The sequence below is a fragment of the Saimiri boliviensis genome, chromosome 12 (assembly GCF_048565385.1).
Source record: "Saimiri boliviensis isolate mSaiBol1 chromosome 12, mSaiBol1.pri, whole genome shotgun sequence".
In the NCBI taxonomy this organism is placed as follows: domain Eukaryota; kingdom Metazoa; phylum Chordata; class Mammalia; order Primates; family Cebidae; genus Saimiri; species Saimiri boliviensis.
The window spans coordinates 89,138,677-89,155,844 of record NC_133460.1 but is presented as its reverse complement, the minus strand read 5'-3'; the positions used below and the strand labels follow the sequence as shown (position 1 = coordinate 89,155,844).

The 17,168-nt window shown below is 40.0% G+C and overlaps 1 protein-coding gene across 2 annotated transcripts in view; it reads right to left on the bottom strand.

The window, feature by feature from the left end:
* Positions 1-17,168, bottom strand: part of CFAP58 (cilia and flagella associated protein 58) — a 114,122-nt gene that overhangs the window by 72,094 nt on the left and 24,860 nt on the right. For both annotated transcript variants that reach the window (XM_003922220.4, XM_074382852.1), the window contains exons 7-9: positions 14,656-14,815; positions 8,433-8,515; positions 4,988-5,179 (exon numbers count right to left, since the gene is read on the bottom strand). In XM_003922220.4, the coding sequence (XP_003922269.1) occupies positions 4,988-5,179; positions 8,433-8,515; positions 14,656-14,815 (435 nt within the window). The remainder of the gene's footprint in view (positions 1-4,987; positions 5,180-8,432; positions 8,516-14,655; positions 14,816-17,168) is intronic.

Sequence of the window (17,168 nt, the reverse complement as noted above, 5' to 3'; positions counted from 1 at the left end):
GCACGTGCCACCATGCCCAGCTAATTTTTTGTATTTTTATTTTTTTTTAGTAGAGACGGGGTTTCACCATGTTGACCAGGATGGTCTCGATCTCTCGACCTCGTGATCCACCCGCCTCGGCCTCCCAAAGTGCTGGGATTACAGGCTTGAGCCACCGCGCCCGGCCCCCCTTTGTCATTCTTACCACTGGGAACTCCTCACTTCCAGCAGAACCCAGCCTACTGCCATGATGCTTCCTCCACTGTCTGTCCTCCTCTCCCATTCTTCCCCATCTCCTCCCCACTTCCTGCTCACCACCCACTCCTCCTTTCCCAATTCCTGTTACTTTTTGCACACAACTGTGTTTCACTCTGGTTCATGGGACCTCACCTTTCAAATCAAGGCAAGTATCCACCTATTTTGCTAAATGAAGACTGTTCCTCCCATTAGGGGAAACTTGGCACCAGGTTTTACATACTTATACTCTTTGAAGGAAGCCAAACCTTTTCTCTGCATTTTATTCTATTAGGTTAAGAACCTTACGAAATCACTGATAGTCAATTGTTTTTTATTTACAAAAAAAAAAAAAAAAAAAAAAGACAATTTCAAAGGGTCCAACCTAAAGATCTTGCCATAGAAGAATTTTCAGAGCCAGACCTTTACCCTGGGGCTCCTAGAAGCCATTCTCTTTCTTTGGTTCTCAGTCATGTTTTCCCCATAGGTTTCATTAAGCTGCTTTTTCTTTATCCACTCATGAGTAAGACAGAATTTACTGCAACCTAAGAACAATGCCACTAAAATGAAGGGGTTTACATTTGCCCAGCTCTTAGTACCCTAGGGTGGTGGCAGATCCACTTTCAGATCTACAGCTGGAAACACAATGACATGCCAAGTCCCAGTCCACCTCCAAATTCTAATATTCTTTAGTGATACTGGAGGAGCCAAATTAGGTATGCTGCCAATCCTTTCTATATGCGCACAGACAAAACAAGAGACAAATTCTACAAATAATTTTACATTGTCTTTCTCAGATTCATATTATAAACATGTTCCTATCTTTAAAAATAATTTGTAAACACATGGTTTTAACAGCTACATAATACTATATTGAATAAATGTAACATGGTTTATTTAACCTTTTGAGGGCTGATTCCTAGTTCTAGTTATTATAAATTATGTTTTGAAAAATATTCTTTCATATAAATCTCTCCATTTATTTTTCTTTAAATTCAGTTTTTCCTTAAAAATATTATTTCATGTGAGTCTCTCCATTTCTTATTTTTCCTTAGATTCAGTTTTTCCTTAAATTTTCCTTGGAACAATGTATACTCACTTTAGAAGTCAATGAAAATGTCAGTTTCATGACATCTTCCCCAGGCTTCGGTATTATTTCTCAATGCCCCATAAATAGAATGCACATAAGGGAGCCTTTTTGTTTGTGAGAATGAGGGTGTGTGTGTGCATGTGTGTGTGTGTGTGTGTGTGTGTGTGTGTGTGTGTGTGTGTGTGTTGGGCAGTAAAGAAAGAAATATGAGGAGTGGACAAAGAGACATACATATCCTTAAGAAGTCCAGAGATGGCACAAGTTGCTGTAGCAACGGATATATGCTGTTGGGGTTAAGCAAGACACAGAAAAATTGTAGGTGATAAGTAATATTTTAAGAACTTGTATTTAAGTTATTTAGGTGAGACATAATGTGCAGTTAAATATCAGAACTTGTGAAAAACAGTTAACAGCAAAACTTGGTATCTGAATCTCTCTTTTATGAGGAAGCCAAGAAAAATATACAATCCTATATTAAAATCAGTGGCAGCATTCTTTTTACCCCTTATCATCTATCCATTTGTTTAACAAATACTTTTTTGGTGTCTCTCATGTGCCAGGATGCTAGAAATAAAGAAATGAATGAAATAAAGTCCTTGCCCCCAAGAGTTCACTATAAAATAGATTAAACAAATATGCAAATAAATAAGTACACTATAGATTGATCATCATCATTCCAGAGACATTAACAAATCCGTAAAGTAGGAAGTGACAAGCTCTGCCCATAATAAATCAGAGGAGGCTTGACCTGAGCATTTCAGTTAGGTCTTGAAGGGTGAACAGAAATGTGCCATGCAGAAAAAGGAAAAAACATTCCACAGAGAACAAAGAGCTTGGACTCGATCACATTAGGGCAGAGTATCCCAACTGCTGTGCCTTGCATGGGTTTCAGGTGTGTGCTAAAATACTGATTTCCCTCCACCCACAGGATGGCCAGGTGGGACCTGGGCAGCTGGCATGCTTGGATTGGTCCCCTCCAGCCCCAAACAGCTTCATCTCCTTATTCACATGTACCACTGATATATGTATTAGTCCATTTTCATAGTGCTGTAAAGAACTTCCCTGGGACTGGGCAATTCATAAAGGAAAAAGATTTAATTGACTCCCAGTTCCACAGGGCTGGGGAGGCCTCAGGAAACTTACAATCATGGTGGATTGTAAGTTCCCAAGTCAGCAGGAAAGAGAAGAATGAAGGAGGAACTTCGAAACACTTAAGAAACCAACAGCTCAACTGAGAACTCACTCACATCACAAGAACAGCTTAGGGAAAACTCCATGATCCAATTACCTCCCTCCCTTGACATGTGGGGATTACAATGCAAGATGAGATTTGGGTAGAGACACAGAGCCAACCCTTATCAACATGTCATTTTTTACATGTGCTGCAATGTGTAAAGTGTTCGGAAGCCCTGCCCCAGGGAGAGGTGACAGAGGTTTATAACCAGAGTAATAATAAAACCACACTGGAATTTTTAAGAGTTAGCTCTGATAGTAGTGTGATGACAGCTGGGAAAGGAGAGAAGTCGCTTATCAGGAAGAAGAAACTGGAGCTGCAACAGATGACATTATATGTTCAAATATATTTGCTGCCTTACCCTACAGGGCCCCTCCCTAAGGAGGACCACACTCCTGCCCAGGATGTCCAGCACAGCCCTGTGACTTGTGTAGCCAGTAGAATATGAGTGGGTAGGATCTGTGCCCTTCCCTTGTCAGCAGAGGCTCGGAAGCACCCTGAGGGTCCACTATTTCACCCTTTCCCTTTGTCCAGAGGCCAGGGCATCCCGCCAGAGTCAGCCTGGAAAGAAGAGGACATAAAGCAGGGATGCAGCTGACCTGCAAAGGCCATTTACGGGAGCAAAACATGAATCTTTATTGCTGAGGACCACTAAGGTTTGAAGGTTATTTGTGCAGTGTAAACTGATGAATACAGAAGCTGTCGTGCAAGTCCACGCTCGAGAATGCCAGTGTCTAAACTGACAACGATGTCCTCCGAGTCAGTAAACTAATCAGTGTCGCTCCTAAGATGGTTAAGTCAGAAGAGAAGTGTGCTCTGCTCCAACAGCTCCCAGCCACGGGCGTGAGAATCCCCTGGGAATCACTGTCCTGCAGAGCTAGACAAAGCAAAGGCACTGGTGCTCCTCCAGCAGCCCTTCTGAAAGCGTCTCCCCGGCACTGATTTAGTCTAAGGGGAAAGAAGCTGATTTCCTATTAGCAAAGCTTCTTTCCCACTTTCTGTATTTATGTAATACAAATATTGGCTGTCCCCTTGTCACCTTCTTTGAGATTTCACTCTAAAGAAAAAAAAAAGTGTAAGCATGCAGGAGCATTGGTAAGCACTGCAGAATGTCACCTCAATTTCATTGAGGAGATGGAAGAGAGGGCTTACCTTGCATAACAGATCACATCTTGCTAGGGGAAAAAGAGGTGATTAAGTCTTTTCTCTCAAACTCTCTTCTCAGCCTCATAACTAAAACTTTTCTCCATTTCCCAGCCTCCCATGCCATTCCCAGACCACTCCTCCATGCCATCTATGAATGCATTAAAGAGAGTACTATTTTAACCACTCGTGCTTAATGCAGGCAATTCACTAAGACAGCTGGCTAAAATGAAATCCAAGTCTCCAAAGCCAATCTTGGAAATATATATCCTTTAGCCTTCTCTCTCCTAAGCAGTTTATAAGAAGCAGACATCTAGAACTTAGCTCCCCACTATGTGGATTCCCGCCAGTGGTTTTTGTTTTTTGTTTTGAGACAGGGTCTCACTCTGTGGCCCAGGCTGGAGCACAGTGTTGCAACCACAGCTCACTGGAGCCTCCACTTCCAGGCTCAAGCGTTCCCCCGACCTCAGTCGTCCAAGTAGTTGGGACCATAGGAAAGCACCACCATGCCCAACTCATTTTTAAATTTTTTTGTAGAGACAGGGTTTCACCATGTTGTTCAGGCTAGTCTCAAACTCCTGGCCTCAAGCTATCCACCTCCTTGGCCTTCCAGAGTGCTGGGATTACAGATGTGAGCCATTGTGGCCAGCTCACAGTAGTTTTTTTTTTCTTGTTATTTATTTATTTTTTAGTAGAGACAGGGTCTCGCTGTGTTGCCCAGGCTGCTCATGAGCTCCCGGCCTCAAGCAGTCCTCCTGCCTCAGCTTCCAAAGTGCTGGGATTTCAGGAGTTCACAATAGTTTCAGAATTTAAAAAATGCTCTTAGAATATATGGCACACCTAGCAGGTGCAGTAGTCGCTCACGTCTTAACCTGAGGTCACTTCATTAGATGCCTTTCTCCTAACAACAAGTTGGAATCCTTCCTCTAAGGAGACAAAAGTTTCAGGGACAGAGGGTGGGTGGGTGCAGAGACTGGAGAGTTGACAGATGATGATGCTGGCAGCCCTGGTGTCAACCTAGGGATGCTGCACAGCAGGGCAACAGGGAAAAGGGAGAACCCAGAAGTTGGAAGAGGGCCGTGGAAAGTAGAAATCAGAGATCACCAAGCATAAACATTGCCCTTTTCACAGTGTGGCCCAGGATCAGCTCAGAAACAGCTTATATTTCGTCCACATCATTCCTCCCAATTCTTCACACAAATTACAAGCAGAAATCTGAATAAATTATCTTTGCGACAGTTTGTGACAATCAGAAATGTGGAGGAAGGAATGTGTGTCTGCTCCACTGACATCGCAGAGTGGCTTACCTTTTGGGTAAGGTCACTGGCTTGGTTGATGTACCGGTCACGCTCCTTTTCTAGATGAAAGATGATCTTTCTCTGCTTCTGAGCCTCCTCCTTGTAGTTCTGGATTTCTTCCTCCAGGTTCCTCTTGGCTTGTTCATGGAGCTTTACCAAGTCTATCTGCTTCTGGGTCGCATTGACCGCCTTAAGCATGTTCTAAAAATAAGGGCACAAAGCAGTCACAATCCTCATAATGTTTGGAGGATTTGGGGTTAAGCTTACCCCCTGCCTCATCTCTAACATAATTAGATAGCTTGTCTTTGGGGTGGATAAAAATAATCATATTCTCTACAGCTTATTAAGAGCTTGTTATGCTAATTTTGCACAAGGCACTTTAAGTGCACATATAAATACACTAAGCAACCGCAATGTCCCTAAGAAATTGGAACTATATTGCCCCATTTTAGAGGGAGGAAACTGGGACCGAAGAGTTAAGCTACTCGCCCACAAATTCACACAACGGGGAAGTGGCAGAGCAAAGATTTGAATCCATAGCTGGCTAACACCAGAGTCCATGCCTTTAACCTCCCCTCTAGTTCTAGCCTTTATCTTGTGAGGTTGGAACAACTGAGCCTAATCATATAACTCGGGCTTTGATTACAAAGGAAGAGAAAAAGCAGCTTAATAAAAATAAAGATGACAGCATTGACATATGACCCAACAATGTCACTCCTGGATATATACTCAAAAGAAATGAGAGCAAAAACTTGTACATGAGTACTCATAGTAAACGATTCACAAAAGCCAAAAGATGGATACAACCCAGATGTTCATCAACTGATGAACAGATAGGCAAAATATAGTATATGCACACAGTGGAACAGCATTCAGCTATAAAAAGGAATTAAGTACTGATGCATATGACAACATGAATGAACTTTGAAAACACTGTTCTGAATGAAACATGCCAGACACTAGAGTTCACAGGGTGTACGATCCCATGCATATAAATATCCAGGACAGTCAAATCCATAAAAACTGAAAGCAGATTCATAATTGCCAGGGTGGGAGGAGGGGGGAATAAAGAATGGCTGCTGAACAGGTACAGGGTTTCTTCCGGGGGTGATGAGTATGTTCTGGAACTAGACTGTGGTGACGGTTACCCAACATTGTGAATGTACTAAATGTCACTGATGGTAAATTTTGTGTTGTATGTATTTAACTACAATAAAATGGCCTGTGGCATCTTCCTCCCTGGAAGAAATCCTTGAGCAAGAAAATTTGCCCTAAATCCCTGAAAATAGTTAATCTCCTAAAAGTGACTGTCAATGGAAATTAACCCAGTTTTTGTTTGTTTGTTTTTTAATGTAGACGCTCATGTTCCAACTCTACTTTCTGATTCAACGGGTCTGGGATAGGACCCAGGCACCTACATTTTTTTTTTAAGCTGCACTGGAGATTTCAGATGCTGAAAAGGAAACATCTTGGATTGGCTGCCCAAGTTCCCCTGAAACACAGAGTGAGTAGCAGTGCAATCTGGCAGCCATGCTCGTGCAAAGGGTTCACCTCTTTAGCCACAAGTGAATGGATCAAATGACCCTTCCCTGGGACTTTTGAAATAGAGCCTTTAGATTTTTGCAACTCAGTAGAAGATGTAACCTTGGGAGCTATTGGTGACAGCCATTTTTTTCATATGGACTGGAAAACAGAGAGAGACAGTCTTCAATGAAAGAAGAATGGTGCAAAAATTCAGCAGGAAGTCAACTGGCAGAGAGAGATGCTTTCATCCCAAGACTGCCAGGCCAGTTTCCAACTGGTTCCTGAGGCTCAGCTATATCCTCGAGTTCCATGAGGCACTGTAGAGTTACTTCTCAAATCTCTAACCAACACAGAACCACAGATAGGTCTGAAAACTGCTGGATGATACATAGGTAAAATGCCCATTAAATGTTGGGTGGGTGACAATGTGGAAAACCGAAAAGGTCAACCTTTTTTTCAGATATTGGGTTGAACATTTGTTCTATTAAAAAATATGCCACTTCCACATGACACTAAAAGAATCAAAATATATTCATGTTGCTACCTGTCAAAACCATGTCACGAATTCTTTGGATGAAGGTGGCATTTCAATTGAGTCAATGGGGAAAGAATGTATTATCAATTAAAGTTCATTGCACACCTGCAGAATCAGGTGCTGTGCTAGGCACTAAGAATACAAAGGCCAGGAAATAAAAAAATGCAAAAGTATACTCTGCGCTAAAGGAAGAATTGACATTAATCAAATCAACAAATAAATGTAAAATTACTATTGTGCTACATGTCTTATCATGGCAGAAAACCTATTGGTTGTTTATTAGTACATATAAAATATAAATGGATTAAATGTGTGTTGAATATAAATTTAAACATCTAAACCCAACATTATTGTTTACATGTACAAATGTATAAAATAAAAACAATTTCCAAGATTTTCCAAGAAAAAGAAAATAATGATTTTCTTAAAAAATGCTTAGCATGTGAAGATATAATCTCCTATCAGTTCCTGAGATTCCCTGAATAGTCTATTTTAGGCTAAAGTATAGTGTATTTTGTTAACACCTGTTCAATTCCAGGAAACCTAAAGAAATAATGAAAGTCAGAATAAACAAATATAGACCGTTTCTGCTTTGATGAGATGAAACTGCCTTGGCCGAAAGCCATGAGGCTGTTATAGCAGCCTGATACCACCACCCCCAATCCCCTAACCATCCACACCTGGCCTGTGGCATCTTCCTCCCTGGAAGAAATCCTTGAGCAAGAAAATTTGCTCTAAATCCCTGAAAGTAGTTAATCTCCTAAAAGTGACTGTCAATGGAAAAAATCTTCAGGAAGTGGGATAGGAAAAAGAAGGGGTCCTATATTTAACGGAGAATCTTCAGGTCTCTGCCTTCAAGCTCCCATAACCTCTCCCTTAGCTTTGGACCACACTGAGCTGGAAGGTCAGACAGGATAAAGATAGAAAACAAAACCAAAAGCTACAACCCTGAAAAGACGGAGGAAAGCTTAGACCTGCCATTCCTACACCTAACACCTCATAGTTAAAATTCAATTAGCACTCACTCGTAATTTTTGGATTAGCAAAAGTTGCCAATTATAGATACTAAGTTCAGAAATGCCGATCAACTGCTTAGGATGCTAGATAGCACACCAGTAATGAAAACAGAATCCACAAAACACTCTGAAATCCCCTCCTGGCTTATATGCTAATTCTCCAAAATCTTTTTGTGTTCTCAGGTGATAATGCAATTGCAATTCATGGCCAGTGAATGGTAGACTACAGGAAGCTGCTTAGAGGAAAATTAAGAACTATGATTTATTCTAATCCACTTTTGTTTGCCTCGGCTTTTCTTTTACCATACACTGGTTACAGCCAGATATTACAGTGTTGAAGAAAGACGTTTATTTACCAGTGTGACTATAACAAACTCACCTTATTTAGTATGTCCCTTTCCCTCAGAAGCTCATCCATTGCCTTTCTATCAAGTTCTGCTTGTTTCTTTGAAGCCTCCACCTCTAAATCCCCAAGGAGAAAAAAAATAATAATTATGTAGAGTCAACCTAAGAGAATCTGCAAAAGCCGCAGTGATACAAAAACTGCTTTACATGTTTGTCTCTTGCTATAAAACTACCATTAATCGAGTGTATGTAATCTTTGGTATGACCAAGTGAGGTAGGTCTGTCTCCCCCCCTCACTAAAGAGATGGAATCTGAGGCTTGCTTGCAGAGATTAATCCATTTGCCAACAGTCTGAGGCCAATAGGGCTAAGATTTCTCTCACACCAAAACGTCCTTCTTTTTTTTTTTTTTTTTCTTTTAGACAGAGCCTTGCTCTGTAACCTAGGCTGGCATGCAGTGGCACAATCCCAGATCTGTAACCTCTGCCTCCCAGGTTCAAGGGATTCTCCTGCTTCAGCCTCCCGAGTAGCTGGGACAACAGGTGCAGCACCACCGTGCCCGGCTAATTATTTTTGTATTTTTGGTAGAGATGGGTGAGGACTAGCTCTGATTTTTTTCATCTTGCCCAAATTCCTATCTAAGAGGTCTGGGGAGTTGTGCCCTACAAACCATAAATTCTCTTCAGATGGGTTTTATTAACCCTGTATATTGTGACGTACCTTCCAATCTGACTCTAGCGTAACAAGGGAGAAAATCAAAATATTTAACCCCAAAATATATTTCTTTGCCATGCCTTGAAATTGCCCTGCAAAGTCTCTCGTGGGAAAAATCCACTTTCTATAGAGAATCCCCTTTCCCCTTCGTTTTCCTTCGTTCCTTTCCAGATCCAGGAGATAATCAACAAAGAGCCAAGCACCCTTTTAGATCCAATAAGAAATATTTTACAAACTGCTCTTTCTGAAGTCTGCTATCTGAGAGCTTCCTCTGCACAATAAAACTTGTCTCCACAATCCTTTATCTTAACCTGAACATTTCCTTTCTATTTATCCCAGGTCTTCAGATAAACTCAACCAATTGTCAACCAGAAAATGTTTGAATTTACCTACAGCCTCGAAGCCCCCACTGGCTGCTATGAGTTGTCCCGCCTTTCTGAACCAAACCAATGTATTTCGTAAAAGTATTTGATTGATGTCTCATGCCTTCCTAAAATATATAAAACCAAGCTGTACCCCAACCACCTTGGGCACATGTTCTCAGGACATCCTTAGGGCTGTGTCACGGGCCATGGTCAGTCACATTTGGCTCAGAATAAATCTCTTAAAATATTTTACAGTTTGACTCTTTTGTCAACACAGGGTTTCACCATGTTGGCCAGGCTGGTCTCGAACTCCTGACCTCAGGTGATCCACCTGCCTCAACCTCCCAAAGTGCTGGGATTACAAGCAGGCATAAGCTACCGAACCCAGTCCCTTGCTCTTTTTAAATGTTTTTTTAATTATACAAGTAAATAGAAACACAGAACGAAATTAAAAATTCAGATAAACAAAAGTGAGAAAATTTAAATCGACCAGAATCTAATTAGTATTTTAATATGTCTCTGTCCCAGCTTATTCTTATGTAAATATACATGTGTATATAAATATATTTATAAATATATATATTTGTAAATACACACATGCCCCAAAAGAGAATCATAGTACACTAAGCATATAGTACACTGCATATTCTGTATAGAGAATACAGAATATAGAAAACTGTAACATTTATTTTATTTAATCTCTCAATCTTGGCTTTATGGTTTCAACATTTGATGGTGACTTTTTCCCCCAAAACAGAAGCTTATTGTATACATAGCATGCTATTTTATAGCTTGCTTTTATAATTAACAAGCATAGAACAAATGCCTTTCTATACTGTAAATGTGCATCAGCATATGAGTTTGTAATTGGTTTTCACTATGTGAAAATACTTAATTAATCTAGCCAATCCCTCATTTTAAGATTTAAGTTGCTTTTTTTTTTTCAGTTATAAGCAATAATCCTGTGAATGTTCTTTTTTTTTTTTAAAGATGGGGTTTCACCATGATGGCCAGGCTGGTCTTGAACTCCTGACCTCAGGTGATCCACCAACCTCGACCTCCCAAAGTGCTAGGATTACAGGCGTGAGCCACCACGCCTGGTGGTGAAATAATCCTGTGAAAGTTCTTATTCATATTTTTCCTGTAGAAGAGTAAGTCCTGGATCAAAGGGGATTTTTTAAAAGACATTTCTCTCTAGCAAATTAACAGTAATTTAAATCCACACACAAACCACCCCTGAATATCATCATTCTCTTTGATCTTTGACAGTCTGATAGATTTTTAAAAACTAGTATGTCAGTATTTAATTTGTGTTTCTTTGCTTAGTAGTGAAGTTTACTGCTTTTTCCTGTTTAATGACCATTCATTTGTATTTCTGTTTTTCAAACTGCCCACATTTGCCCTTTACCAATTTTTCTCATAAATTGTTTATCCTTTTGGGATTTTTTTTTTTTTTTTTTCTGAGACAAGGTCTCACCCTGTTGCCCAGGATAGAGTGCAGAGGTACAACTACAGCTCACTGCAACCTTTGACTCTCAGTTTCCTGAGTAATTGGGACTACAGGCATGTGCCACCCTGCCCAGCTAATTTTTATCTTTCTTTTTCTTTTTCTGGTAGAGATGGGCTTTTGCCATGTTGCCCAGGCTGGTCTCAGACTCCTGCGCTCAAGCAATCCACCTGCCTATGTCTCCTAAAGTGCTGGGATTATAGGTGTGAGCCACCACTCCTGACCTTTTTTGTGGATTTTTAAAAGAAGCTCTTTACATATAATAAAGAGCTTTGACAATCTTTCAGTCAATTTGCCTTCATTTATAGAGAATACAGAATATAGAAAATTTTAAATTTTATTTCATTTAATCTCTCAATCTTGACTTTATGGTTTCAACATTTGGTATTGACTTTTCTGCCAAAGAGAATCTTATTGTCACATCATTATTTTCTTAATAATCCATACTGCACACTGGCAGGAAACAATACCTTATCTTAGATGATAATCTTGGGTCTTTTCTGGCCTTTCCAATCTTTTTCATTGATCTGTTTCTCTGGACATCATCACAACACAATTTGATTATTGAAGCTTTATAATACATTTAAACATCTGGGAAGGCAAATCTTCCCTTATCACTCTTATTTCCCAGATTTCATCTCTATTTTCATGTGTTTATTCTTCTGGAGGAACTCTAGAATCAATTTTTGAGTCCCATACAACATAACTCACTGAATTTTTTTTAAAAGAAACTCACTCTGTCACCCAGGCTGGAGTGCAGTAGTACTGTGATCATAGCTCACTGCAGCCTTGACCTACTGGACTCAAGTGATCCTCTTGCCTCAGCCTCCCAAGTAGTTGGGACTACAGGCATGTGCTACCACAGCTGCACAGGAGCATACCACCACACCTGGCAATTTTCTTTTAAGAGATAGTATCTCAATATGTTGCCTTGCAACTGACCTTGAACCCCTAGCCTTAAGTGATCCTTCTCTCTCAGCCTCCCAAAGTGCTGGGATTACAGGTGTAAGCCTCCATGTCAGGCTGCAACTCACTGAAATTTGTTTGGAAAAATTGAATGTAAATTAACTTGGACAGATTTATATTTTTATCCTTTTGCATTTTCTCATCCAGGAACTTGATGTATCTTTCAAGTCTTCCTTTATATCCCTCAACAGAATTCTGTGGCTTTTTCTAATATATAGAGCTTGCAGATATCTTGGTAACTGTATTCACAGATATATATTATTTTAGCTGCTATTGTGAAGAGGAGTTTTTCCATCATATAGTCTAATTTATTTTTTGGTATAAAAAAAAGCTATTGATATCTACATATTTATTTTGTAAGCTGCCACCCTACTGAACTCATTGACCTCTCTTGTTAGCTCTGGTAGTTTTTCAGTTTGTTTCTTGGGTTCTGTGGTAGAAAATCATAACACGGAGGAGGGAGACCCATGCTCCTCACTGTTATGCTCTGTGCCATTTTTTTGATTGGACGCATCAAAAGGAAGTGGTCCCTAAGAAGAAATAACAATGCTGATGATACCTATAAAATAGTCAAAAGAGAGAGAATGATAACTTTTGTATACATGATTTAAGGATGAAGAGTTGCAGGCTGGGCGTGGTGGCTCACGCCTGTAATCCAAGCACTTTGGAGGCCAAGGCAGGTGGATCACCTGAGGTCAGGAGTTCAAGACCAGCCTGACCAACATGGTGAAACCCCATCTTAAAAAAAAAAAAAAAAAAGTTGCACTCCAAGCCAAATGGATAAACTTTTTTTTTTTTACAAAGCTTATAATTATTGCAAGCAAAAATCTAGAAATTTAAATATGAGAGTGTTTTGATAGTCACTCAGACAGGTACAAAAAATGCTCTTATAGTTCCATTTTTCTTCATATCTGTCACAGAAGGTATTAGATTGAAAACGCACATTACACTGTGGGTATCCTGAGGGCAGAGTCCTCCATGCACCCAGTGCCTAGAATAGTGCCTGCTCATAGTCTGAGTTTAATTTATTGAATGGATGAACAGAGAAACTGTCGAGATAAGCTGCAACTGTGTCTCAATAAAAGATTATTTATTGATATCTTAGAAGGAAAAAGATCCACAATCAAAGACCTAAGTGACAATTTTTTTTTCTTTTTCTCTTCTTTTTTTTTGAGACACAGTCTCCCTCTGTCACCCCAGCTGGAGTGCAGTGGCACTATCTTGGCTCACTGCAACCTCCCCCTCCCAGGTTCAAACTGTTCTCCTGCATCAGCCTCCCATGCAGCTGGGATTACAGGTGCCCGCCACCATGCCCAGCTAATTTTTGTATTTTTAGTATAGACAGGGTTTCACCGTGTTGGCCAGGCTGGTCTCGATCTCCTGACCTCAGGTGATCCACCTGCTTTGGCCTCCAAACTGCTGAGATTACAGTCATGAGCCACCGTGCCCTGCCTTAATCTTTTTTTTTAAGACAGAGTCTCACTAGTGACAAATATTTCTAATAATTCTACCCAGAGATTTAGATTGTACGTAACTTTTTTTTTTTTTAAGACGGAATTTTACTCTTGTTACTCAGGCTGGAGTGCAATGGCGCCGTCTCAGCTCACTGCAACCTCTGCCTCCTGGGTTCAGGCAATTCTCCTGCCTCAGCCTCCTGAGTGGCTGGGATTACAGGCACGCGCCACCATGCCCAGCTAGTTTTTTGTATTTTTAGTAGAGACGGGGTTTCACCATGTTGACCAGGATGGTCTCGATCTCTTGACCTCGTGGATTGTACCTAACTTTTAGTGAGGAATGAATGCTTTTGTGCTTTTAGGTATCTTGTCTCATTCAGTGATTGACACCTTACAGCTGCCTGGGTGAAGTCAACAGGACACAGATGTTCCTATCTCACATACTTCAGTGTAGTCAGAATTCATACCCAGGCTGTCTCCAAGTCCAGAGCTGTTTCTGCTGCACCAAATTTGACAAGTATCCTGTATTTTAATTGTATTTTTTATTCAGAAAACAGCAATATATCCGGATGATGACGGATGAAATGTAATTTGCACAGTGTGTGCCAGACAGTGTCCACAAGTGTTCACTTATTTCACTCCCAACCACCAGATGTGTGGAGATGGGATCTAAACTCAGGCAGCTCTGACTCCATTGCTTGTGTCCTTACTGATTTCTCCGTACCTCCCTGTGGCACTTAAATTTTCCCTTCACAGGTTGGTTATAACTGAGTAAGACAGGGGTTCATCACGTGGCAAAGTACTGACAGAGAAAAGATGTTAGAAGCCATTTATTTTTGTTCTGCTCATTCTCAGTGCAATATTGTTCCAGATACTTCTAATGAAGGCTTTTCATTCTAATTTATTCACTATCTTCTGTGGAAAAGAAGAACTAAAGCAGGTCATATGAACCTCAGACATAAGAGTTTAAATGCTATTTACTCCATGGACAAATACTGAGTAATACTTTAGGCTGGATTTTCATTTTTGTCAATAGAACCTGTGGAAGAACTATTGAAGGTAAGAGTTTAAGGTATTCAAAATGATGCCCGCCACCCCACCACATATTGACTGTTTACCAGCGTGAGTGTTGTTTTACTGATTTCATTTGTCAGGGGTTGTGTTTGTAAACATGGAGCTCTGGGTTGCAAGATGACATTAGTCACCAGTGAAATGTTTCTAAGTGAATAAAACAAAGTGCAGAATGGTTTACCTCTCTCTAATCCCATGATCTGATTTTTTAGGGTTTCTTTGTGCTGTTCAACCTCCGCCTTTTGATCTTCAATGTGGTGCAACTTCTTATGGATTTGTTCTCTCATTTTGTTGAGCTTCCCGATGTCAAGGCGCATTTGATGGACTTCCTCCTCTTTGGCCTGTAATTAGTAAGAAAGAATTAATGAAACACTTTGTAAATGAAGAGCCAGGGACTGGATGATGGTAAACTCAGAACCAGTAAAAGGAAATTCTTCCCATGACAGATGACAGTGTAAAGTTGTTCTTTTTTTTTTTTTTTTTTTTTTTTTTTTTTTTTTTAATCCGGAGTTTCGCTCTTGTTACCCAGGCTGGAGTGCGATGGCACGATCTCAGCTCACTGCAACCTCCGCCTCCCGGGTTCAGGCAATTCTCCTGTCTCAGCCTCCTGAGTAGCTGGAATTACAGGCATGCACCACCATGCCCAGCTAATTTTTTGTATTTTTAGTAGAGACGGGGTTTCACCTTGTTGACCAGGATGGTCTCAATCTCTGGACCTCGTGATCCACCCACCTCGGCCTCCCAAAGTGCTGGGATTACAGGCTTGAGCCACCGCACCCGGCAACAGTGTAAAGTTGTTCTATGAGATTAAATCAAGCACTCACAATTTGGTTTTGAGAGAAATTGAAAAATTCTGTCCACTAAATAAAATATGTGGTTATATTTTGTATTTTTATGAACTAAAAATAATAAAAAGACTGAAAAATTTGGTTTCAAGTTACCATCTGATATGGTTTGCCTGTGTCCCCACCCAAATCTCATCTTGAATTCTCATGTGTTGTGGGAGGGGCCCGATAAGAGGTAATTGAATCATGGGGCAAGTCTTTCCCATGCTATACTCATGATAGTGAATAAGTCTCATGAGGGCTGATGGTTTTAAAAAGAGGAGCTCCCCTGCACAAGCTCTCTCCCTTTGCCTGCTGCCATCCACATAAGATGTGACTTGTTCCTCCTTGCCTTCTGCCATGATTGTGAGGCCTCCTCAGCCATGTGGAACTGTTAAGTCCAATTAAACCTCTTTCTTTTGTAAATTGCCCAGTCTCAGGTATGTCTTTATCAGCACTGTGAAAACAAACTGATACATCATCTAATTGTAGAATCAAATAAGATAAGAATACTGAGTTGTAGGTATCAAAAATATGTGAATTTTATATATAATATTTGATTAGCAATTTTCATGGACTTATGAAGTGATCTCTATCAGAAGGTTATTAACATGCTATAAAATATTCAAATACTCTTCTGGACTCACTGGGCCATTCTACACTAGTTATATACACTAGAGAAGGCATCCTCCTTCCTCAAAGTATGTTAGTAGGTATACATATGGATAAGTGGACCAGATATTTCACAGTATGACTGGTCAGTCTATAAAATGGCAAACTGTCCCCTAAAAATAATCCTAGCAAAGGAATGCACCCAATTTTTGTCTTAAGACTTTAAGCTTTCCAGATTTTGGAAATTTAAATTAAATTCACTTTTCAAAAATTTTGCCATTAGAAGTGACTGAAAAAGCAGCTGGGATTCTTCTGCAAACAAAGGTTAGCAATTATCTCAGCTTATAACAATTAAGAGACTGAAATTAGCTGTTCATTTTATCCTCAGATTATTGTTAGAGGCCAAAATCCCATTAGGCTCATGATCTGATAACAGAAATAGTCCATCTTTCAAAATGCCCCATTCATGTTATCAAGGAAAAGAATTAATGGTGTGAGTCTTTTTCCTTTAATTTTACCTTAGGGGCTAATATGTTATTTTTACTTAAGTAGTCATCTCATCTCTGCTTTAACTTACTGCATTCTCATAAAGAATGGTTTCAAGTCTACCCGTTCTGGGCTGTTTTAAAAGTTTTTCAGCCTCAGACCCTATAGGGTTCAAATTTGTTGACATTAAGGCCTCTTCCAGTTCTAAGATGTTCTAATTCAGTGGTTATTAATCCAGATCCCACATTTAGACTTCAGAAAAATCCTGGAAACCTCTTCTATTTCTGGGATGCATGAAACACAAGATGTAAGATATGCAAATAAGTATGTGCATGTATATCTTACCATCAGATTCTCAAAGGACATTGTGATACAAAAATGTTACGGTCCTCTGCCCAAATCTATGTATAATTCTTGCTAGGCCACTCTTTTTACATCCAGTATTCTAACATAACCAGAGTAGGGAATATGGATTTTTTTTTTTTCAAAATTAAAGTGATAAACATAAAGCTGCTCTGTTAAGCAGGTAGACATAACAATATATATCTGAGTCTAAACTGTTATCTAAACTTAATTTGTAAGCACTCTTCAATGAGAGCAAGGAGAAGAACAGGAAATCTGTCTCAAAATATACAGTAGACAGAAGTGAAAATCGTGATACACTCCTGTAAGTAAATACGAGGTAGTATCAGTCTCTCCCCCAGCGATTCCATCCCACCTTCTCCATACAAGTAGTAAAATATAATCTGAATTTTTGGCTACTCACACATGT